General features: G+C 40.1%; 1 protein-coding gene across 2 annotated transcripts in view; it reads left to right on the top strand.

Annotated features, from left to right (window-relative positions):
- Nucleotides 1-24,023, top strand: part of DOCK8 (dedicator of cytokinesis 8) — a 235,049-nt gene that overhangs the window by 176,522 nt on the left and 34,504 nt on the right. For both annotated transcript variants that reach the window (XM_013965961.2, XM_018052045.1), the window contains 9 exons: nt 813-926; nt 4,977-5,132; nt 6,954-7,093; nt 12,122-12,291; nt 15,707-15,849; nt 17,809-17,991; nt 18,329-18,461; nt 19,395-19,482; nt 23,216-23,312. In XM_013965961.2, coding sequence (XP_013821415.2) covers nt 813-926; nt 4,977-5,132; nt 6,954-7,093; nt 12,122-12,291; nt 15,707-15,849; nt 17,809-17,991; nt 18,329-18,461; nt 19,395-19,482; nt 23,216-23,312 — 1,224 coding nt within the window. The remainder of the gene's footprint in view (nt 1-812; nt 927-4,976; nt 5,133-6,953; nt 7,094-12,121; nt 12,292-15,706; nt 15,850-17,808; nt 17,992-18,328; nt 18,462-19,394; nt 19,483-23,215; nt 23,313-24,023) is intronic.

Raw genomic sequence — 24,023 nt, 5'->3', positions numbered from 1 at the left:
GGTCATCATAACAAGAGGAAAACATTTCAAATAATATTTTCAATAGTTCAGAGCAAATTGATTTATCATTCTGAGAATAAAGGACATAAACATGAAAAAGTGAATCCCTGATTGCTCTGAAGTGCTGTAAAATCCCTCATAAATATGAGCACTGAGAAGCAGTAAAAACTAAACCCTGGCCTCAATTCATGCAAGAGTTCACTCTACTGTGTATGACTCTGCCCTCTCTTAGGCTAGGAATGCTGTCTAATTGGAGAAAAAAATTCCTTAAGTAAAAACTGATTTTTTTAATCCTGATTACATTTTCTGCAACAATCCTTTCAAATTAAGAATCTGTCTCATTGAAATAATAAATACATTTCAAATTACTTTTGCTAAAACAGTCATTAGCAGAATCAAACAAATTATAGTAAAGCAATATAAATAAATTTAAGAAAATATGAGAAACCAGAGTGTAGGAAACTGTTCATAATATAATGTTGAATGAATAAATTCAGGACCCTGAATTTATTGTATACAGAGAATAAACTCAATTATATACAGATAAATATGCACATAGGAAAATACACCTAGAAGCAGCTATACCTAAATACTAACAGTAGATAAAGAATTACTTCTTTCAACACTCATGGCATCAATTAGTTTCTAAAGTATATCGCTATAGTTTTGCAGGGTTACCTGCTTTGCTCAATGTCTTCCAGAGGGACACTGGCTGAAAAGATATGACCTGCCTCTCCCAACATCCCCCCCCAGGGCCACAAGGTTTACTAGCAAATGATGGGGGTGTTTGTATCAATATGCTTGTTTTTAAGGAAACTGAACAGGCAGAAAAGATCAACATTAGCCTGGCTTTCTTCTTGTATGACCTCCTCTCACTCATGGATCGTGGCTTTGTGTTTAACCTCATCAAACATTACTGCAACCAGGTGAGTGTTCCCTCAGACCTAGCCCTGTTGTTCCTGGTTCCTTCCCATCTGACGTGATGCTCATTGCCATGGCGTGCTCCCTCGTTCATTGCCAAGTTAGACAGTTTGACTCCTGTACATTCTGGGTTTTGTGGTACATTCTTCAAGTCATGTGTTTTGTGCCGTGAACTTTGGTATACACACTAGTTTGTGCAGATTCCTGGAGCATTTACCAAACCAGCACAGAAGGGCCAACAAGGTCCGTGGGCACTGAGACTTATTAATGATACAAACTGCTTTCTTCAGTTTGGCATTTAACAGAATTACATGACTGTGGGATTCAGTCTTTGACCAGGTATATAATCGAAAGTATGAGGTCTCTTTTCACACATTAGGGTAATTAATTAAATTGCAGTTGTAAAATTCTAACGTTAAAGAACTCTAGTAAAATCAGTCAAAGAGACTGAATTTCACTGAGCAGAAAGCAAATATTGTCATCTGGTATTAGTTTTAAGACCCTTCCCAGTACCCCCAAGGATATCAACGTTTGTGGATGCTCAAATCCCTTCAATAAAATAGTGTGGAATTTGCATATAATTTACACACATCTTCCCATATACTTTAAGTCATCTATGGATTGCTTATAATATCAAATATAATGTAAATGCTGTGTAACTAGTTGCCTGTGCAAAATCAAGTTTTGCTTTTTGGAATGTGCTGGAATTCTTTTTCCAAATAGTTTCAGTCCTCAGTTGATTGTCTCACAGATGCAGAAACTGTGGATATAGAGGGTTGACTGTATTTTGTAATTACAGAGCGTATCAGTGCTGTCTCCCCAGATTTTTCAAATGGAATCCTACTTTTGTTCACTATTCTCCTCAAACTATCCCAATAGTAGAAATATAAGTAGCAGTTACTGTTGCTACTCCTTGTTCATATTCCTGTTTTTAGGACCACCATCACTGTCATTGCCACCAGCATCACCACCCACTACCTTCACCATCACCATCACTGTCCCTACCCATAGTTTCTTCCTATGAACAAAGCTCTGTGTTCACATTATAGAAATCACCTCTCTTGATTCTTGCAAGGTGTTATTGTCAACATTTTGCATATGATAAAGCTGAAGTTGAGAGGAGTTAATATGTAACTTTTCCAGGGAAGAAAGAGCCATGGCTTCTTTACTTAAGGTACAATGAGTTAATTACTCTGTTCCACCAGAACTAATAACTCTCTGTAGTTAATCCTTTAGTGACCATAAATAAGTCATTCAACTTCTTTGAGTCTCATTTCCTCATTTGCAAAATAAAAAGATCTCCCCTCCCCTGCTAAAAAGACCATGACTGTTCTAAAGAGACTCCTAACAAGGAAGATGACTTACAAAGAATCCTAAGGAAATATCAGAAGTACCAGAGCAGGAACATCTTGTATAGCCTGACCTCCCGCCCCTGCTTGGATCTTCTGTCCCTTTCCCACCAGAATGGTGGGAGGAAGTGGTGGAGGAAGGTGCCATTTCCCTTTTTCATCACTCTTAGGTGTTTAGGATGGCAGGTCATTGGATGAATTGCAAATACGAGTTAATCTGTTTTCCAAAACTTAATGTTGAATATATGGAAAGAAAGGACTGGAACACCACTATAAGCCCAGGGTTCGCCTCTGGTATAAAAAAATTTATCCATGACACTTGTTAAACTGTAAAGCAGACTCTATTCAGGACCATTGTGATAAGTATAAGGACCACTGCATTGGATATTTCAGTAGGGGAGAGATTGCTTTCAACTCTGAATACAGAAGGAAAAATGCCATTTTATAGCCAAGGAACAGGGTAAGAGTAGTGGATGAAAAACTACTAACAGAAAAATCAGAGGTAAAGGGAGAATTCTGGTCAAACTAACCTAACAGCATTCTTGCTGAAGGCAGGTTAGGGTGATCAGAACCACCTGGGGAACATGAGGAGTGAGGAATTTGGTCAGATCGCAAGGGTGAGAAATTACAGCTGAACTGATAGCAAGATCGTTGTGAGAACTGGGCCACCAAGGCTACAACTTTGGGCCCTGACCTTTGCAAAGGATGTTTGCACACAGGATGCACTTTGCCTGTGTGCATGCTAAGTCACCTCAGTCATGTCTGACTCTTTGTGGCCCCATGGCCACAGAGGACTGTAGCCCTCTAGGCTCCTCTGTCCATCAGATTCTTCAGGCAAGAATGCTGGAGTGGGTTGTCATGCCTTCCTCCAGGGGATCTTCCCGACCCAGGGATCAAAAGTGGCTTACATCTCCTGCATTTGGACAGGTGGGATCTTTACTATTAGTGCCATCTGGGAAGCCCAGACTGTGCTTTACTCTTTCTTAAACATTGCTAAAATTATTTTTGAAGTTTTTGTCTTCATTGAAGTTTCAAGGGACTTATGAAAGATGCCCACAATGTAGCCTTCTTTCAAATGCAGATATCTTGTGCTTTCAAGTTCTGATAGCAGGCTTGACCCAACAACTCTGTGAGTGGCCATTGAGTGAAGGGCATAGACTGAGTTTTAATTAGTTTAATTTGCTGGTATCCCTGTTCAAAATCAGCCACTAATACACATTGATAAGAGTATGGGTTCTGGTAAAGGTTCATACACAGAAGTCATATATTCTGCTTTTCTATAGTACATAATAGCATTCATTTTTTTTTCAATAAATGTCTACTAACTACAGATTCTATAGGTAAAATGCCATAACACAGTGGCTTTTCCTAAAATGGCTGAAAATATGTGCTCATTTAAATTATATAGTTTATAAAACTGATCTTAAAGTGCATGAAGAAGAAGCATGGCCATTTGTAAGGGTGAGTTGCTTGGCTTCCTGTGCTGGGCCAGCAGAGTCATTGTGGTGATATCCTGAGGTCGAAGCTCCATCCCTGGTGGCTCAGATGGTAAAGAATCCGCCTGCAATGTGGGAGATCTGGGTTTGATTCCTGGGTTGGGAAGATCCCCTGGAGAAGGAAATGGCAACCCACTCCAGTAATCTTGCCTGGAGAATCCCCATGGACGGAGGCGCCTGGTGGGCTGCAGTTCATGGAGCTGCAAAGAGTCAGACACAGCTAAGCCCACGCAGCGCAGAATGTCCATCAAGCCCTTCTTTGCTTACTTTGTCATGGCCCGTAGCGTCTCAGTCCTTCAGTTGTTAGCCTGCCTGAGGGAAGCAAGGGGTCTCTTCCAGACTGTCATGTTTGCCAGCTTTTCATTGCTTTTTTCAGGGTTGGTTTGTTTGAAAAGATTTTTCCTGAAAATTCTCCCAGCTTTGTCTTTCTCCTCCACTTCCTCCTCTCCCACTTGGGGGCAAACTCCTTGGCTTTTATGCAGGACTAGTACTTTCATAAATAATTTGATTCTTTCATCTAGGGACTGGTTTGAGAACTTACCAGTGAGGCCTTTAATTAGAAACCACAAAGAACACTTGTGGCATTGAAGTCATCCAGTCCTATTTCATTAGTTTTGTGTGGCCGCATGTGGGGTCAACTCCTTTCCTTTAGTTTCTCAGACACGGTAGGATTTTTGTGAAATTATATTGTATTACAGTGAAGACAAAACTCCAGATTATTTTAGGCGTGAGCTTGCCATCCATCATATTAGAGATTTGACGGGGGTAGGGTTGAGGCAAGCATTCTCATTATGGACAGCTGTTAGACTAGAATCCTAAAAGGAACAGTAAAGTGGCTCAGTGATAAAGAATCCGCCTGCAATGCAGGAGACACAAATTCAGTCCCTGGGTCAGGAAAATCCATTGAAGTAGGAAGTGGCAACCCACTCCAATATTCTTGCTTGGGAAATTCCATGATCAGAGGAGCCTGGAGGGCTGCAGTCTATGGGGTTGCTAAAGAGTCAGACATGACTCAGTGACGAAACAATGACAATGGATGAAAGCTTACTGGACCTTCCTATAACGCAGTTTGCCATCTGTTGCCCTGTCCCACTCATTTTTATTCCATTGATTGCTGTAATCTGGGGAGAAAGAATAATTTTGTGTCTGTCAACCTCAACTCCATTCACCATAGAATAAAACCTCTTTTCTCTCCTCACTTTCTTACCAGCTGTCAGCCAAGCTCAACAACCTTCCAACACTCATTTCCATGAGGCTGGAGTTCCTGAGAATTCTCTGCAGCCATGAGCATTACCTCAATCTGAACCTCTTCTTTATGAATGCGGATACCGCTCCAGCATCTCCCTGTCCCTCCATATCTTCCCAGGTAATCAGCTAACTGGAAAGTGTTTAAGCCATTTCGTTGAATTAGCTTGGCTTAGTCATTTATTCCTATGCAGGTTGGTCTTCTTAATTAGAAGAAAAATTGAGTTATTCAAACCAGGTCAGTTGATCCAGATATACATACGTATGTTACCCAAAGTTATTCCATCTAACTAATCATTTACAAGCTACGTGATTGTTTTCTGTCTGGGTTCAAGGGTCCCTGCTGAGGCCAGCTAGAGCACGAAATCTATATGCACTATGAAAAATGTCTAATTCATAGAAAAATCACAGATCTTCTTTTGCTGACAGTCTTTACTTTAGCTTGACAGTCTCCTTTGCTCACTTCCCTTTTCCTAAACCTTAGCACCATAAAATTTATGAAATCACAGTTAGTTTCCTTTATAATGATTCCCAAATGATCTAGTAGTAGTTTTTAACAGGGATACTGTATTATATCTTTGAATGATCCTAGAACTTTCTGCTGATTCTGATATAGAATGAAATTAAGTACAAAATGATTCCACCTTGAATCATATTCTCGAAACTTTAGCTCTTGAAACACTAAAAATAACTCCTTGTAAAATAATCAAATGGTCTGTTTTATAGAGTATATTTCTAAAAATCTTTTTCTTAATCAGCACAGAAGAGTAACACTTGTATTAATATTTAGAGATGAGGCTTTGACGGCATGGGCAGTCTCTTTTTGTAGATCAATATTACGCAGGTTAGGTTCGGTGGGCCCCAGATTTCACAGGATGTTAGGAGGTATTATACAGATATAGAATTCTGAAGACAAATGCATTTTAGAAACGCTGTGTTAAAAGGTTTCTTTGCAATAGGCCATTCAAGAGTCTCTGACTTGTTTATATAAATTACACTGCCCCTGGGGTGGCAAAGGAAGTAGGAAGAGGTGAATGATAAGCAGTGCTTCCCAAAATGACTGGACTCTGGAAATCTTTTCTTTTTCCTCCATCGATTTGGGGGACTGGTGTCCTCTAGAAAAACTTTATAAACTACTGCTGTTTAATAGTCACATTCCATATATAGGGAACAAATCAGTAGCTCAGAATAGCAGGCAAGATTTCTTCTTTTTAGGTTTTCTTTCAGATGCATTTTCTTTGATACTAGCACAAAGGAGGAGGCTTATCTTAATAATTCTTTTAAAAATCTTAGCTATTCATGCCAGATGACATTCGGATTCAGATGTGTGCCGCATGACCATCTTCCTGTGAACTGGGAAAGAGCTGACTTACAAGCAGCTGTTCCACACCTGCCAGCTCTGCCCCCTCATCCTCCCACATATTCCCCTTCTGACCACCTCCCAGGGTCACCAAACTGGAAAGGCTGGCCAGAGACATTTGGAGCCTCTTAGTGACATATGAAGTGTGCCCTAAGATAAAAGCACAGGTATTGGCCAGGACTGGTAAAAGTGACACTTCCCTGCCTGATGCTGCTCTGGTTTCCAGGCCAGCAAAATTCAGGCAATGTAGGTAAATCATATTCAGAAGTGTAAACAGGAACCTTAAATAAAGGTGGCAGTCTGTTACAGAAGAATCACCAGCTCAGAGCCATATCATGGGGTAGAATCCCCATTTCCCTATCCAGATGTGATCCTAGGATTTTAGTCTTCCTCACTAGTTGAGCAGAGTGGACACTCTAAGCCTTAGTTTCTTCATCTGACACGTAGGGACGTGAGCAGTAACTGCTTCACTGCGTTGTGCCTACAGAGCCTGGCTGGTAGCATGTGCTTGAGGCATCCTCGCCATCGTGGTGGTAATTCCAGTTCTTGTTACTCAGAAAACTGTCCCTTACATTTCTGTAGAACTCCAGCTCCTGCTCGAGTTTCCAGGACCAGAAGATTGCTAGCATGTTCGACCTGACACCGGAGTACCGCCAGCAGCACTTCCTCACCGGGCTTCTCTTCACCGAGCTGGCCGCTGCCCTGGACGCTGAAGGGGAAGGGTATGTTTCAAACATTTATAATGGAACAGAAAGCAAAAAAAAAAAGGATGCTCCTTACTAAATTTTTGCACTCTGACCTCTCTTCCTTGGTGAAAAACTCCACCATTCACCAGTTCCAAGGAATAGAAGCAGCCACGTTTTGAGAAAGTAGTGCCAATAGGAAAGCAGAAAGGCATGAGGGATGGAGAGTAACCATAAAATAACTCTTTTCAACTGCTTATTCATGAAGAGGAAGTTACCAGTTCTACCAAGGCCTCCAGTGGCTCAGACTGTAAAGAATCTGCCTGCAGTGTGGGAAGCCCAGTTCAATCCCTGGGTCAGGAAGATCCCCTGGAGAAGGAAAGGGCAACCCACTCTAGTATTCTTGCCTGGAGAATCCCATGGACAGAGGAGCCTAGTGGGCTACAGTCCATGGGGTCCCAAAGAATTGGGCATAACTGAGCAGCACAACTAAGCGACTAACACTTTCACTTTACCAATTCTGCTAGGTTTCCCCGGGATGCTTGGTTAGTGAGCTGCTTAGAAACAAAGCTGTTTTTATGGTATACCTTGGGTGACCTTTATGCACAGAGGCAACAGCCAAATGCCACTTGGTGCACTGCTGACAGGGGCTCAAATCCAAGGAGTGTTAGGATTGGAAAATAATTTAGATTCAGCCCTTTTAGTGTTCAGGTTAGGCCCATGGAATTGAAGGAACTTGCCCAAAGTTACACAGCAGACTCAAGTCTAGAGACTGTAGTCTCCAGAGTCCCTCCCTCTTGTACCACATTAGCTCTCTGCCTGAAAACCTACTCCTACACTGCCAACCTTCTTCCTCCCTCTGTTCCAGAAGTTTCTGAAATAGAATGTGCTGATTAATGGCAGCATTGCTGTATGTTATAGATTCTTGTCTAATTCAAGATTCTGAAGTTTTCTCAAAGTATTTATAACTTTGTGACAAAAATAGGACATCTCTGTATGAAACAATTACAAGAGCACAGGTTCATGTGACTTCAGTAACAAATGTGTCCCAAATGCTTTGTCCATACTGATAATGCCTAAGGGATGGTAGGTCTCTGTCTCCCAGGAGGTCATTGTGGGAAGTCTGATGTTCTCAGCTCTGAATTCTGCCTCCTTCCAGAAATTCAGGCGCCAAGTATATCCTTAGCTTCGTTTTCCAAGGCTTCGGTTTCATCAAACTCCTCCCAATTTTCTCAGTAGAATTTTCTACCCTATAGCTAACATGAATTTCCACAGCAACACAAAATGCCTTGACACGTATGCTGAGAATGTGCTAAGAAGGAGGCTTGTGCAGTAAGAAAATTGTCTTCACACACACACACATGCATGCATACTTTATCTTAATTGTCCAGAGATTTCCATGATTTCTGAAAGCGTAATACTCTTTAGTATCTACCTGAGTGGTAGTCTCTATTTTCCATTTCTCTTCTAGTGAAATGTCTAAGCAACCACACTTTGCATCTGTTTTGATTCCTCATAAGATTGTTGCTGTTATTTTACTAGCAAGAGAGTAGTGTACGCTCAGAGATCATCATGTAATTATGTTTAATCAGGTAGGTCAGTTTTTTCAAACACACACATACACACACACACACACACACAGCACCTCTTCTACCCCCCAAAGGGTAACTAATTAAGAGTGTCACTCCTTTGGCAAAACAGTAATTCCTGATTGTTGGGTTGCCAGTAACTCTCCTGGAGAGTCATTAAAAGTACCATCTTAGACTTTATATATGAGCAGAAGTCTCAGAAACAATTTATTTTCTGACAATACATCCTTTTGATCAGTTCTTCCTTTGGCTGCCAAAGCAATTAATAGTCTTACCAGCACCCACCCATCTGAGGCACAGAGCCAGCAGTACACATCTCAGCCACTGAACTCCTGAAAGGAGCCACAGCTCTAGATCCTAAGGGATCGCCGTGGAACCCTTCTTACCTGAGGGTGTCCACAACACCCATACATCACTAAATCCATAGTGATTTTCAAGCATGTGTAAATTATCTAGCATTTTTGTGCTGTGCTACCAAATGTTTAAAGAAGAATTAATTCCAATCCTTCACATTTTTCCAAAAAATAGAAGAAAGGACACATCCAACTCATTCTATGAAGCCAGCATTACCTTGATGGCAAAGCAGATAAAGATATCACAAGAAAACTGCAGACCAATATGAATATAGATGTAAATATCCTCAATAAAATATTGGCAGACTGAACTAAACAACATATATTAAAAGGTTATACACCAAGGCTAAGTAGGATTTATTCTAGGAATGCAAGATTGGTTTAGCATCTGAAAGTCAATTGATATAATAAAGGACAAAAACCCCACTCAGTCATCTCAATAGAAGAATAAAAAGCATCTGACAAAATCTAGTACCTCTGGAAAACACTCCACAAACTCTGTAGGAATATGTGATAATTTCCTCAACCTGATAAAGGCATCTATGAAAAACTCACGGCTAATATCATACTTATTGGTGAAAGATTGAATACTTTCCTTACAAGGTCAGGAGCAAAACAAAAATGTCCACTCTTTCTTCTTCTATTCAGCATTTTACTGGAAGTTCTACCCATGGAAGTTAAACAAGAAAACAAAATAAAAGGCATCCATATTGGAAAGGAAGAAGTAAAGCTGTGTCTGTTCACAAGTGACATGATTTGTTTATAGAAAATCCTAAAGTTCCCACTAAAAAAGCCATTAAAGGTAATAAATGAGTTCAGCAAGGTTGCAGGATACAAGATCAATATACAAAAATTAATTGTATTTCTATACTCCTTTCATGAACAATATAAAACTTTAAAAATATTCCACTTAAAGTAGCATCAAAAGAATAAAATTCTTAAGAATAAATTTAACAGAAGAAGTTTAAGACTTGTTCACTGAAAACTGCAAAACACTTTAGAAAGAAATAGATCTAGATAAATGGAGAGACATGACATATTCATGGATCATAAAATTTAACATTGTTAAGATGGCAATACTCTCCAAATTGATGTACAAATTCAGTACAGTTCCTCTCAACATTCCAGCTGGCCCTTACGGAAATCGACAAGCTGATACTCAAATGCATTTGAAAATTCAAGGGACTCCAATATAACCAAAACAATCTTGAAAATAAAGAACAAAACTGGAGAACTCACACATCCCACTTCAAAACTTGATACAAAGCAAAATTAATCAAGACTTGTGGTTCTGATCTAAAGATAGATGTATAAATTAATGAAATTAAATTGAGTCTAGAAATGAATCCTTACATTTATAGTCAAATGATTTTTCAGTGAGAGTGCAAAACAATTGGTGAAAGAATAGTGTTTTCAAGAGATGGCACTAGGAAAACTGGATATCCACATTCAAAAGAAGGAAATTGGACCCCTATCTTACATCATATACAAAAGTTAAAGTGTATCAAAGACCTAAATGTAAGTGTTAAAACCATAAAACTCTTAGATGAAATCATAAAGGTTATCTTCAAGAAATTTGATTAGGCAGTGGTTTCTTAGATCTAACATCAAAAATAAACTCAGCAAATGAGAAAAAGAGGTAAGTTAGACTCCATTAAGATGAAAACTATCCTTTAGAGGACATCATTAAGAAAGTAAAAAGACAGCAAGCAGAATAGGAGAAAATATTTGCAAATCATTGATCTAATAAGGGATTTATATCTAAAATATATTTTTTATGTCTTATAGCTCAGTAATAAAAGAACAAATAACTCAATTTTTTAAAGAGCAAAGTATCAGAACAGACATTTTCCAATGAAAATATGACCAATAAGCCCATGAAAAGGTTTTCAACATAATTATCCATCAGGGAAATGTATATCAAAACCAGTTAAATACTCCTCTGTCTTTGTTCCTTTGGGCTGCTCTAACAAAAATAGATTAGGTGGCTTATAAACCACAGAAACAGTTCTGGAGACTGAGAAGTTCAAAGTCAAGGAGCTGACAGATTTAGTGTCTGGTGAGGACTCACTCCCTAGTGCACAGATGGGCATCTTCTTGCTGTGTTCCCTTGTGGCAGAAAGGGGCAAGTGAGCTCTCTGCAGTCCCTTTTATAAAGGCACTAATCCCATTTGTGAGGGCTCTGATGTCATGCCCTAAAGCACCCCCCAAAGGCCCCACCTCCAAACACTATCACATAAGGGATTAGTTTCAACATAAGAATTTGAGGGGAGCAGATCACAGTCAGTTCATAGCACCTGGCTATAATACAGAAGACAGATAATAACAAATGTCGGCAAAGAGAAGATAGAACTGCTGGTGGGAATGTAAAATGATGTAGTTCCTCTAAAGATTAAATATAGAGTTGCCATATGATCTGATAATTCTTCCCTGTCGTAGATGTCTAAGAGAAATAAAAAACCTATACCTACATAAAAACTTATATAAATATTCATAACAGTATTCATAATTCATCATAGCCAAAAAGTAGAAACAACCCAAATGTCCATCATTTAATGAATACATAAATAAAATGTAGCCAACTGGTAAAGAATCCACCTGCAATGCAGGAGACCCTGGTTCAATTCCTAGGTCAGGAAGATCCACTGGAGAAGGGATAGGCTACCTACTCCAGTATTTTGGGGCTTCCCTGGTGACTCAGATGATAAAGAACATGCCTGCAGTGCAGGATACCTGGGTTTGATCCCTGAGTTGGGAAGATCCCCTGGAGCCAGGAATGGCTACCCACTCCAGTATTCTGGTCTGGAGAATTCCGTGGACTGTATAGTCCATGGGGTCACAAAGAGTTGGACATGATAAAGTGACTTTCACTTTCGCTAAATGTGATAGGTCTGTATGGTGGAATATTATTCAGTGATAAAAAGGGGTGAAGTACTGGTTCTGCAACATGATGAACTTTAAACATGGTGCTAACAGCAGAGCCAGGACCCCAAGCAGCTTGTCTCTAGATTCTGCACACCTCTACCCTACTTTGCTTGGTTTTCGTATCATCACCTCATTGTTTAGGAGCATTCTGGTCTACCTTGCTTCACTATAGCCTTTGGCTTTTTGTGTTGTGCCAACAGGATCAGCAAAGTACAAAGGAAAGCTGTCAGTGCCATCCACAGCCTGCTGAGTTCTCACGACCTGGACCCGCGTTGTGTTAAACCAGAGGTGAAGGTCAAAGTTGCTGCCCTCTATCTGCCTTTGGTTGGTATCATTTTGGATGCTTTGCCACAGCTCTATGACTTTACAGGTAATGATGCCTTCTGTTTCCTTCTTTGGATTGATGGGGGTTCCTGCCAGATTTACCCCTTAAATAAGGTTTCCATTGCTGGCCAGTGCTGATACGCCAGTGTGAGCCCTTCCCACTACCACTGCTTTCCAAACCTTTTTAAACATAGGCCCTGGTAAGTGTATTTTTTAAGCCACATGTATGTGTGTTTTTCTAAATTGTTTGCTCGTTCACTCATTCATTCGTCTGTTGGTACATGAACACTAAAGACCGTACACCACAAAGGATGAGAAAATAAGAGAATTACTCCTTTTGGTGACCTGTGGTCTGATGTCTTGAAATAAAGTGTTCCTTCTCTTTTATTTTATGAGCACTTAAGGAAAGAAGCAGACTCAAATGAGTCTAAACATTTGTACCATGACAAAAAAAAAAAAATATGTTATCTGACACTATTAGGAAGGAAATGCTGCTATGGCAGAGGAATTTTGCCTTTGGCACTAAAAAGCTGATTAAGGTTGGAATTCAGTATCTCCCACTTTGGCCACCAGAGGAAAGCATCAATTGTTAAAAGGCACTTCCTGAGTTTATTTGCATGTTACAGTGTGGATTAGGGAATGTAGACAAACAAAACTACCCTCACTCAAAAACAACATCTTATCTGAGACCTGAGAAAGACAAATCCCATCTGCCTGTACACACACACACACACACACACACACACACACACACACACACAATACTGACCACTTCAGGGTGCTTTTTGCTTTTCCCTCAGCGATGGGAAGTTCTTAGAAATTACCACGCTATTCTTCTAAATGAAGAATGCTTAAGTGTAGAATCCTTGTAAGGAATCATGCTTGGAACCTTAGAACTATCATGTTTTCCTGCTTCCTCCAAAAGCAAAATGTCCTGTGTGACAATTATTTCTAAACTCCTTGTGGTGACAGTAAATGAGGGGGAAAATGGGCAAGGAAGTTACGGAAGCTATCTTAGCCCACCAGATGAGCTGGCTGCACTGTAAGATGCACAGAGCTTCCTGTAGCAGTGCCTGAGTAAAGGGCAAACTGAGAAGATAGTTGTCTTCAGAATTTAAAGGTGCAATTCAGAGCATGGCTTTGCAGATCCCTTGTAGAATTTTGCATGGACATTTCAAGAAAGTTTCATTTGAGGATCTGTTATTTGTTTGTTCCCAAAGCAGGGAATCACGTTAACACACATTTCCCAAAGTTTCATTGTTGATTAAAACTTTCCAAATCAGTCACTTTGGATCATAACTTTTTAGCACTTGTTTGTTTTTTTTTTGGTTCCCAGTGCATAAGAAAGTTATTCTTACTCTGTATTGTGGTCTATTAAGCGTACAGTAGCATTATATTTTTTTAAAGTACAAACCTTATTTTTTTGTTTTTTTATCAAACTTAGTTATTTAATTGAAGGAAAATTGCTTCACAATATTGTGCTGGTCTCTGCCATACAGCAACATGAATCGGCCATAGGTATACATATGTTCCCTGCCTTTTAACCTCCCTTCCACCTCCTGCCCCTTCCCACCCTTCTAGAGCACTTGGTCTTTTAAATCTCAATGATTTCTTTATGTATGCACTGAACTTTATAGTCATGATGTAGCTAACAAGTGGGAAAACAATGTAAATATTCTATTATTAAAGATATTATAATATATTTATTAGATATGAAATCTTTTGATTGATAAACTAAGAGTATAATATATTTTTTTAATACTATAGAATTCAAATTCCAGCCCATTTATACTATATATGACCTTTGGAAATTTCCTCAACCTTTTAATGCCTTCCCTTCCTTTCCTCGGCTGTAAAAATGTGGTAGCAATGTCTATATCTTAGGGTTGTGATAAAGAGGAAATGAGAGAACTTCTATGAAAGTCTTGGCAGCAAATGTTTCTATCCTCTCCTCTCTTTTTCTTGTAACCATGAGCCTATGCGCATTTAGGAAAAATGAGAATGTATCCTCAAAGTAATCTTGATAATGTTATCAGGTCTTGAATAATTGCCACATGCTCTTCATTTCACTGTGTGCTTAAAATTCTATTGACTTAAGAACAATAGTGAATTATTTTTTTTTAATTGAGTTCTGTTTTTATAAGTTTGGCAGGTGAAAATCTGTTCACATGACTATTTTTTGAAAAATTGGAAGTCAAAAAACTATAATATTGACAGGTCTATAAAATTATGAGTTTTTAATGGATCAGTCAGACAAGTTTTAACACATTTTCCTCAGAACTACTTAAACAAATACTTTCTATGTGTAATTGATCATGGTCTTAAAAATAAACCTTTTAAATTGTGGGTCCCTATTTTGTTTGCATACATCTGTACCTATGTATAAATATAAATATATACATGAGTATAATAAAGTAACATTTCAGACATTCAAAATCTAATAAATTATTGCTGAATTTGTAATAATGGCTTATTACTCTATAAGGTAATTATTGAATTCTATAATTTTATATTCCTATTTGGCCATTATTTGAAATATATAAATGAAGTAAAAATACCATATTATAGAAAAGTATTATGAAAGCTTTAAAAGTTTTTCTTTTTACAGTTTGAAAACTTAAGTTTTCAAGCCTAACCTTGTGCTGGACATTTTGTCTCTTTTATTAGACTGCCTGCTTTTCACTATAGATGGTAACAGATAAATAGTGCTGAATGTCAGGTTTAAAATTACTATGCTGAAATCCCTCTACTAAGCATATTCCCAGAGAAAACTGTATTTCAGAAAGATATGTTCATAGCAGCACTGTTTACAAGAGCCAGGACATGGAAGCAACCTAGATGTCCATCAGTAGAGGAATGGATACAGAAGATGTAGTACATTTATAAATGGAATATGACTTGGCCATAAAAAGGAATGAAATTGAGTCATTTGTGGAGATGTGGATGAGCCCAGGGACTGTCATACAGAGTGAATTAAGTCAGAAAGAGAAAAACAAATATTGTATGTTAACCCATATATGTGGAATCTAGAAAAGATGGTATGATTGATCCTATTTGCAAGGCAGAAATAGAAACACAGACATAGGGCACAGATGTATGGGTACCAAGTGAGAAAAGGAGAGGTGAACTTTTACTGGCACCATAGTTTTGCCTTTCCAGATGAACTTCTTTCACTTAGTAATATGCATTTAAGTTTCCTCCATGATTTTTCATGGCTTAATAGCTCATTTCTTTTTAGCACTGAATAACATTTTATTGTCTGAATGTGCCACAGTTTTTTATCCGTTCACCTATTGAAGGACATCTTGGTTACTTCCAAGTTGTAGCAATTATGAATAAAGCTGCTGTAAGCATCTGGGTGCAGATTTTTGTGTGGACATCACTTTTCAACTCCTTTGGATAAATACCAGGAAGCACGATTGCTGGATCACGTAGTAAGGTCAATAATATTTTAATTGCAGCTGCAGAAGCTCGAGGTGGAAAAAATCGTGCCAGTGGCTCAGATGAAGAACAAGAAGGGACCAGTGCAATTAATCAGAATGTGGCATTGGCTATAGCTGGAAATTTTAATTTGAAGACAAGTGGAACAATGTTGTCTTCCCTGGTATGCTGGTCCACATTTCTCCTGTTTATTTTTCATTTTGTGTCTTTTCCCATCTATTAATGGATGTGTTCCTCAATTCACCTACCAGAACCCAGGATAGAGCAGGCAGTGAGATTTCTGCCTTATTGCTCAATGCTGGAAGAAATCGTGTGAGGCTAGCAGTTGAGAAGGAAAATGACACAGGTGAGGTAACACAGAGTCAGACAGGATTCTGACAGCGGCAAGAGCCTCACAGAACAAATTCAGGCGATTTCAGTAGTGTTAAGTTCAAGGTTTGGAAAACCAAGAAAGATGAACTTGGAAAATCTGAGATATTGCAAAGGAGATCAAACCAAGGATCCCTCAGGTGGGAGGCTTGCACTCTGTGGAGTCTACCTCTGTCCCTTGCTGAGCTGTGATAATCCCTTTGCCAAGACAGAGCTGCATTCTCTAGCTTAATTTAAGTTTGCATTTCAGTGTAGCATTCATATCTGCAGAGAACTGAACCCAGTTCTTTTCTGGGAAGACAGCCTCTCAACCTGTAATTCTGCTGTGCTGAGTGACTGTCTTCTCTTCCCTCTAGCACTCCCCGATTCCCACCCCGCCCCAACACACACCCATAAGAGTTGAAGGACAAGAGGTGAAAAAGGGAAGAGACATGGGGACTTGACATTACTCATCCTGCAGCTGAACAAATCTGATGTGCTTTCTGACCTCCTCTGCCTTTCTAATACCCATCTTACCAAAATTGGGTGCTTCAGGTGGTATGCGCCTTTATATTCTTGTTTGTCTCCAATAGAGAAACTCAAAAGTCCAAGGTTCACCTCTTAGAAGATATTTCCTATGAAGTTATAATACGTTTAAAAATATTACTTCTTCTTGTGGTCATACTCAGAAAAACTAAAGTTAGAGTAACTTCGTAAGCCCTATCCTCCCCATTCAAACCTACCATTCCCCTCACATATGAACTAACACCTCTCTGCAGCTTCACTCCTACATTCTGCTGGATATTAGCTACGCCACGTGAATCACATCTTGTCCTTTGTGTTGTTTGGATGAGTGACAGAGAGTGTGCTCAACACTCTAAAATGAACACTTGTGGCCAAAGCATGAGCGCAAATAGCCTAAGCCCCCACACCCTGTCCCCAGGAAAACATAAATTGTTGTTGAAGTACTGTTCTAAAAGACTCCACTGAATTATGTATTTAATTATTTGCTGAGCCGTTCATGATCCTTATACTTTGGACTCTGACAAAAAAGCTAAATCTTGACTAGTTAGGGTATTTTGGGAACCAAGCCAGGGTAGTTATCTGCTATAAATCCAACCCTGCAGTTTCCGGTGTGAAGGAGATATACTTGATTTTAGCAGCTTGGAAGCCCTTGTGGATTACTGAGATTGGGTGGGGGGAGGGCATGGTCAAGGTCTAGGGCAGACCACCAGACCACACTGCTCCTGAAACAGACTGCTGCTGCTGCGTCGCTTCAGTCGTGTCCGACTCTGTGCAACCCCATAGATGGCAGCCCACCAGGCTCCCCCGTCCCGGGGATTCTCCAGGCAAGAACACTGGAGTGGGTTGCCATTTCCTTCTCCAATGCATGAAAGTGAAGTCGCTCAGTCGTGTTGGACTCTTAGTGACCGCATAAACTGCAGCCTACCAGGCTCCTCCGTTCATGAGATTGTCCAGGCAAGAGTACTGGAGTGGGGTGCCATTGCCTTCTCCGGCTCCTGAACAGAGGGTGTCCACAATTAGACATAGCTGAAAGCCTTATTAGAATACTGCCCTGGACCAGCCCCTTTTCCCAGCAGCCCAGCTCAAAGAACACAGCTTCCACTGCCGGGAGAAGGCAGAGTTCCCCTAAAGAGACCCCCAGCCCAGGAAGAAGTACAGACACTGTGTCCTAGGAAACCAGCATTCCTTTCATTGTGTCTGCTGCTCAGCTTCTTCCCTTGCATCCACCTCCCAATCTGCCTCCTTCCAGCCCTACAAGCAGTACAACATGCTGAACGCTGACACGACCCGGAACCTCATGATCTGCTTCCTGTGGATCATGAAAAACGCGGACCAGAGCCTCCTTAGGAGGTGGATTGCCGACCTGCCGTCGATGCAGCTAAACAGGATTTTAGATCTCCTTTTCATCTGTGTCTCATGTTTTGAATACAAGGTATCTCTCAAGTTCTGTCTTGTCACTGTTCCCCTCTGTTTGGGCAATGGCAGCATCCTTAATTTTGTCTTATTTCTGTATTAAAGTCTATAAGCTATTTGCATATCCGTAACCTATCTAGATATGATAATTCTACCGGGAAAAGATCTCTGTCTTCTTCAGAGAGAATGTCATTCCCGCTGACAGAATTTCAGCCAGAGGATCCCCCAGAACAGGGTGTCTGTGTAGCATATGTCCAAACTGGCTGATGTCACCATGGGGTGTCCTGTCTTTAGGATTCTCCCTGTGAACAGAGAGCTCCCCAGACTTAATGAACTCCTGCCTCTGTCCTGTCCAGGGAAAACAGAGTTCTGACAAAGTCAGTACCCAAGTTCTGCAGAAGTCGAGGGATGTCAAGGCCAGGCTGGAAGAGGCTTTGCTCCGTGGGGAAGGGGCCCGAGGGGAGATGATGCGGCGCTGCCGGACTCCAGGTGTGTTGGGTCAGCCCTTCCCTGCTCTCCGTCAGCAGAGTTTGGTACCCTTTGTGGGAATGAGCATCCTCCCCACATGATGAGTAGACACCATCACTTTCTTAACACGTTGTGGTAATAGAGACAAGCAGATTCTGGGATTCGGCGCACGATGAATGTGATATTAGCCGCATTCCTCTAAGGGAAAGGTCCTTTTCTGAGATCACAGGAGCCCTAAAAATGTCCTCAGATGGCATCTTCTGTTTAAAACTTACTGGTGGTAAAAGATCCCATCCAAGAATATGAATCGTGGGATGGTGAATGGTGTCTCCCTCACTTCTCCCTGGGATATTTGAAGAGTCTATGTAGATAGTCCTACTGGATAGTTCTGGTTCCAAGATCATCTCCTCAAGTCATGCAGGGTTTACTAGAGTAGGTCCAGTCCCCTCCTGCAGTGGTCTTAGAGGGTCCTACCCCACAGTCTGAGAGTAATCTCCAAAAGGCTGAGTTCTTCTCTTTAGGGCATATCAGCCTTATCCATTGTGCTCAAGGAAAACAAAGTGATGGTTCCTGCTCTTCAGTGGGACACAGTGGCAGAGAACTTGGAAGGAGCTGAGCTTCTCAGGGGTGGTTGGGCACCCTTTTTCAACACCAGCACTCTTCGTAAATAAATAATTTGGGGAGAAACCCTGTTTCACTAGAACCCTGTGTCCATGGGAGGAGATGTGCTTGCCAACACTCCAGAAAGGCTTCTGAGGTCTAGCCTGTCAATCAAAGAGCAGACTAACCCATCCCAGACTTGGTTGTGAGTTTGGCCTCCCACCAGCACCAGCATGGATTCTAATTATCTGGAGAAACAGCACTGAGTCCCCTCAGTTGAGCTTGTTACAGAACTTCTGGTTATCTTGCTACTACTGCTAATCAAATTCCTGTTGTGCATTTCTTAACTCCTAGGGAATGACCGATTTCCAGGCCTAAATGAAAATTTGAGATGGAGGAAAGAGCAGACACATTGGCGGCAAGCTAATGAGAAGCTAGATAAGTAAGTCACTCAGCAACTTTGTGCCACTTTTACCTAAAGTTCAGAATGATTTTTCCCAGGCTACTTGTGTTACTGAAACAACTACATCCTTCCAAGGGTAAGAAAATGAAACATCATTACCTATATACATTTAGCTCATCCAGGGTTCCAGGATAATCAATGGTATAAAGAGTTATGATTTCCAGCTCTTAAACGTTTATCACATTAATGAGCATTTAAAGAAAACTAATGTTTAGCAGTCTCAGCTATCTCAACAAAGGCTGCTGATGAGGCAGGACAGGGTGCCCAGAACCACTTCATTTCAATCCATATTTCCACTCCAGAAATGTGTACAAAGATGTATATTCAGGGATATTTATGTCAGCATTACATAAATTTGAAAAAAAATTGTTGTTTAGTCACTAAGTCTTGTTCAACTCTTTGCAACCACATGGACTGTAGCCTACCAGGTTCCTCTGTCCATGGGATTTCCCAGCCAAGAATACTGCAGTGGGTTGCTATTTCCTCCTCTAGGGGATCTTCCTGAGCCAGGGATCAAACCCGAGTCTTATGTGTCTCCCAAGTCTCAATGCGCCTGCATTGGAAGGCAGATTCTTTATTGCTGAGCCACCAGGGAAGCCCCACACAAAATTGAAACATTCTAAATGTTAAAGAATAGGGAAATAGATAATGAAATATTAGGTTGGCATTTAAATGTTTCCAAATCATTTTAATGATATGGGAAATGCTTTTGATTCAATGTTAAGTGAACAAAGCAGACTAGACATTTGTTTTTAGAGTATAATTTTAAATCTCTACACATAGTAGATATATTTTTAAAAGACTGGAAGGAAATCTCTGTGTTGAGAATGTTTGTGAAAGATGTTTTACTTTTTATACTTTCCTGTATTTCCTACAATGAATGTGTATTATGATATATTATTATCAGAAAATAATGCTAAAGTAAAAGAAGAAAAACCTGCTTGGATTGCAATATATGCTATATCCATATTGCAATATACACTATATCCATATTGCAATATACACAACAATTTGGACCTTTGAGGGCTAAAACTAAATTGTTTGAATAGATAGCACATATTAATATCTGCTGTTCCTCTTAGCAAGAGGTAGCCTAATGAATCCTGGGGTTCACTGGCAAAACATTATGTGGCTTAAGACAGCCCCTCCCGAAATGCATACACTTGACAAGGCATACGCAGGGTATCCCCATGATATATAAAACATCCGTTGTAAGGAGGGGTGGGGGATGAGGTGGGCTTGAGTAGCAGTGTTTTTTTATAAATAAATATGTTGCTGTCTTTGTTGTTATCACAAGAATGGATCATTCTGGTTCATTTATGGGACTTTTGGAAGTCAAGTTTATTTTAAAACATTAAGGAGATAAATATTTTTATTATATGTGTTACTTGTATAGCCCAGTTGTTCCTTTTAGGAATCGTATCCATTTGCTTTGGGTATTTTGTGCTGTTCTAAGTTCCCTGAACTGATTTATAAACTATTGATTCTGAGAGTCTGTAAGTTTTAATTTAGGCATTGAACGCCCCCCCCACCTCCACCCCACCAACACACACAAATTAAAAAACTGTTGCATGTAGTTAGTTAACACAGAACTGCTTAGGCAGTTAGGCCATCTACTCCATGAGATTAAAAGAAGAGCCGAACAGAAAGCATGATTGCCTGGGCTGTGTAAGTGGATGTTTGGGGAAACCTTTCCCTTTTGTCACAGAAACCACACAGTACTGAGGCTTTCCATACAGGGCACACCAAACCCCTCCAGGTCAAGTCAGCCCTGAGCTGCGTTTTGGGCTGCTTGTTACCAGAGGTAATGATTCACTTCTGATCATCTTCATGGGTGATTTTTTAAGAGAGACACCGTAGTAAATTATAACCATGCAAGTTAGCTGTTTGGAAAACTTTTGTAATTATAGCAGTGGTGTCTTTCACCTTCTTTTAGATCACTTTTCAATGATTTTGGCTCTGTTTTTTTTAGAGCAGTCATTTTCAACCCAGCTGTGTATTAAAATCACCTGGGGAGCTTTAATAGCTCCCAGTGCTCAGATGTACCCCAGGCCAGTTAATTCAGGATCTTCAGCAATGGGACCCAGAAAACAGTATGTGGTGAAAGCCCCATTTGATTCTGGTGAAATCAGATTTGAGAACCATTGTTTTGAAGAAATAACTGATAAGCTTTTTAAATCCAGATTAATGGTGATGATGGTTGCACAATATGAGTATACTTGGGACCACTTAACTGTACACTTAAAAATGGTTAAGGTGGTAAGTTTTATGTTGTGTGTATTTTGCCACAATTTAAAAATCTGGGGAAAAAGCCCCAGATGAGGTCATGCTCGATCTGCACTGTCTGGCACAGTAGCCATGGTGGTACAGTAAGTGAAAAGAGACATGCCAGATTTCGAACTTAGCACAGATAAAAGAATGTAAACTATCTCATTAATACATTTTATTGTGATTACACATCAGCAATATTTTTGGTGTATTGGGTTCAATAAAATATATTAACATTCATTTCACCAGTGTGGCTACCTCAAAATAGAAAATGACACAAGTAACCCCCCATTATGTTTCTGTTACATAGCTTTGCTCTAAATCTAAACCTACCAGTAAATTAATAAAAAGAAACTTTTCTGTTTCACTTATTTACATAAATATTGTCATTTGGAGAATGAGGAAAAAGTATAGAGCAGCTTGGGACCACAGAGCCTATCCTAGGCGTGAAAACATGTAAAACATAGAAAGTGTTAATTCTGAGTCCTCAATGGTACATAAGCAACAGCAATGCCCCCATCATTGGGTGAAGGGACTCGAGCACAGCTAAGTGATGATCTTGGACCAAGACTTTTGAGCTCATATCAGGATGCCCCAGCCCCTATGGCAACACTTCAGCCACTGGGACATCTTGAGAGAGTCAGTTCTTCACACTTCCCTTTGCTGGCCACTAACTTTGAAGATATGAAATTTCTCTTTCCAGCTTCACTTGAAATTTATGAGAATGGATGAATTAATACATAAAATGCTCTGATTCCTTTAAAAAAAGAGCCTAATAGAAAAGCAGCAGTAGGTAATTTCCCATTCAGGGGGTAATAAACACTGACATCCAGCAGGAAGTGAGATGGTGTGCCCGACAGGAATGCAGCCTTGCTTCCCATTGGAAAAGGACAAAAGGCCCGTACTTGACTGTGCAACCCCAAAGCAGTCTTTGGAAAGTCAAGACACTGACTCTTGCCTGACCACTTCTGAAACATCATCCTTTCCTAATCCAGCAGCATCGTGATTAGCCAAATTCACGACAAACCCAGTCTCATTTCTTCTAGCTTGTTGCAGAGGCCTTCTGGCTCAGGTTGGGAGATGATTCTCATAGGTGAAATGCAAGAATGACCCGCAAGCTTTAAGCAACAATCTGATTGGCTGGCCTAATTGCTAGTAATAACCAATAATTGCTTTTCTACCCATTTGTTATTTTTATAATTGTCATCATTCTTCATAATAGTGGGGATGCGGATGGCCTGGAGGCTCTACCTAGAAAATCTTTTAACCAGGCTCCAATTACACAAGGTACCTATATTCCTTAGTTGCCAGTGACCAGCTGCTTTGTTTTCACTCCTAGACTGACCCTTCAGAAGATTTCTTTACACTTGGCATATGGATTACCATCATCAGGAAATGACCAGATTTGATGTGCACTTTAATTTGACCTCTTTTTGTTTCTTAGAACAAAGGCAGAGTTAGATCAAGAAGCCTTGATCAGTGGCAATCTGGCTACAGAAGCAAATTTAATCATCCTTGATATGCAGGAAAACATTATCCAGGTGAGGACAACAAACTCCTGATCTGTTCAACATGAATATGTCCACTGGAATTTAATAAGAATCCTTTATAGAAAATTGAGAAAAAATAAGCGTGATGAAAATGCTATTTGTTTAATGAAGTCAGGAAGTTTACTATTTACAGTGAAAGTGAGTTACTCAGTTGCATCCGACTCTTTGTGACCCCATGGACTGTGCAGTCCTTGGAATTCTCCAGGCCAGAATACTGGAATGGATAGCCTTTTCCTTCTCCAGGGGATCTTCCTGACCCAGGGATCAAACTCAGGTCTCCCTCATTGTAGGTGGATTCTTTACCAGCTGAGCCACAAGGGAAGCCAGATAAAGGAAGTGAAAGTGAAAGACTATTTACAGTAGTGAAAACTATTTACAATAGCATCCACCTTAGAAATTCCAGAAATACTCAAACAGAACATTCTTCTGGATTCATTGACTTGATGTTCACTTGGAAAGAGTTAGGTGCTTGACAGACTGACCCTCATAGTTAAATCTACTTGAGCGTATATGCAAAGATTATAATGTCAGTGGTGGGCTTATAATTCAATTCCTATAATAGTTGTGGTAGGTAGGTTTTTGTGGGGTTTTTTTTTGCTACGTCAGCCCCATTTGAATTATGGTTGATGTCTGTATGGGAGCTAAGATTATGACTGGACGAAGTGAAAAGAGTGCAAAGTGTGATTAATGATGTCTGTTTTG

Source organism: Capra hircus, chromosome 8, assembly GCF_001704415.2.
Source record: "Capra hircus breed San Clemente chromosome 8, ASM170441v1, whole genome shotgun sequence".
Classification (NCBI taxonomy): Eukaryota; Metazoa; Chordata; class Mammalia; order Artiodactyla; family Bovidae; genus Capra; species Capra hircus.
The sequence above is the reverse complement of the archived record's forward strand: the minus strand, read 5'-3'. Positions and strand labels throughout refer to the sequence as shown.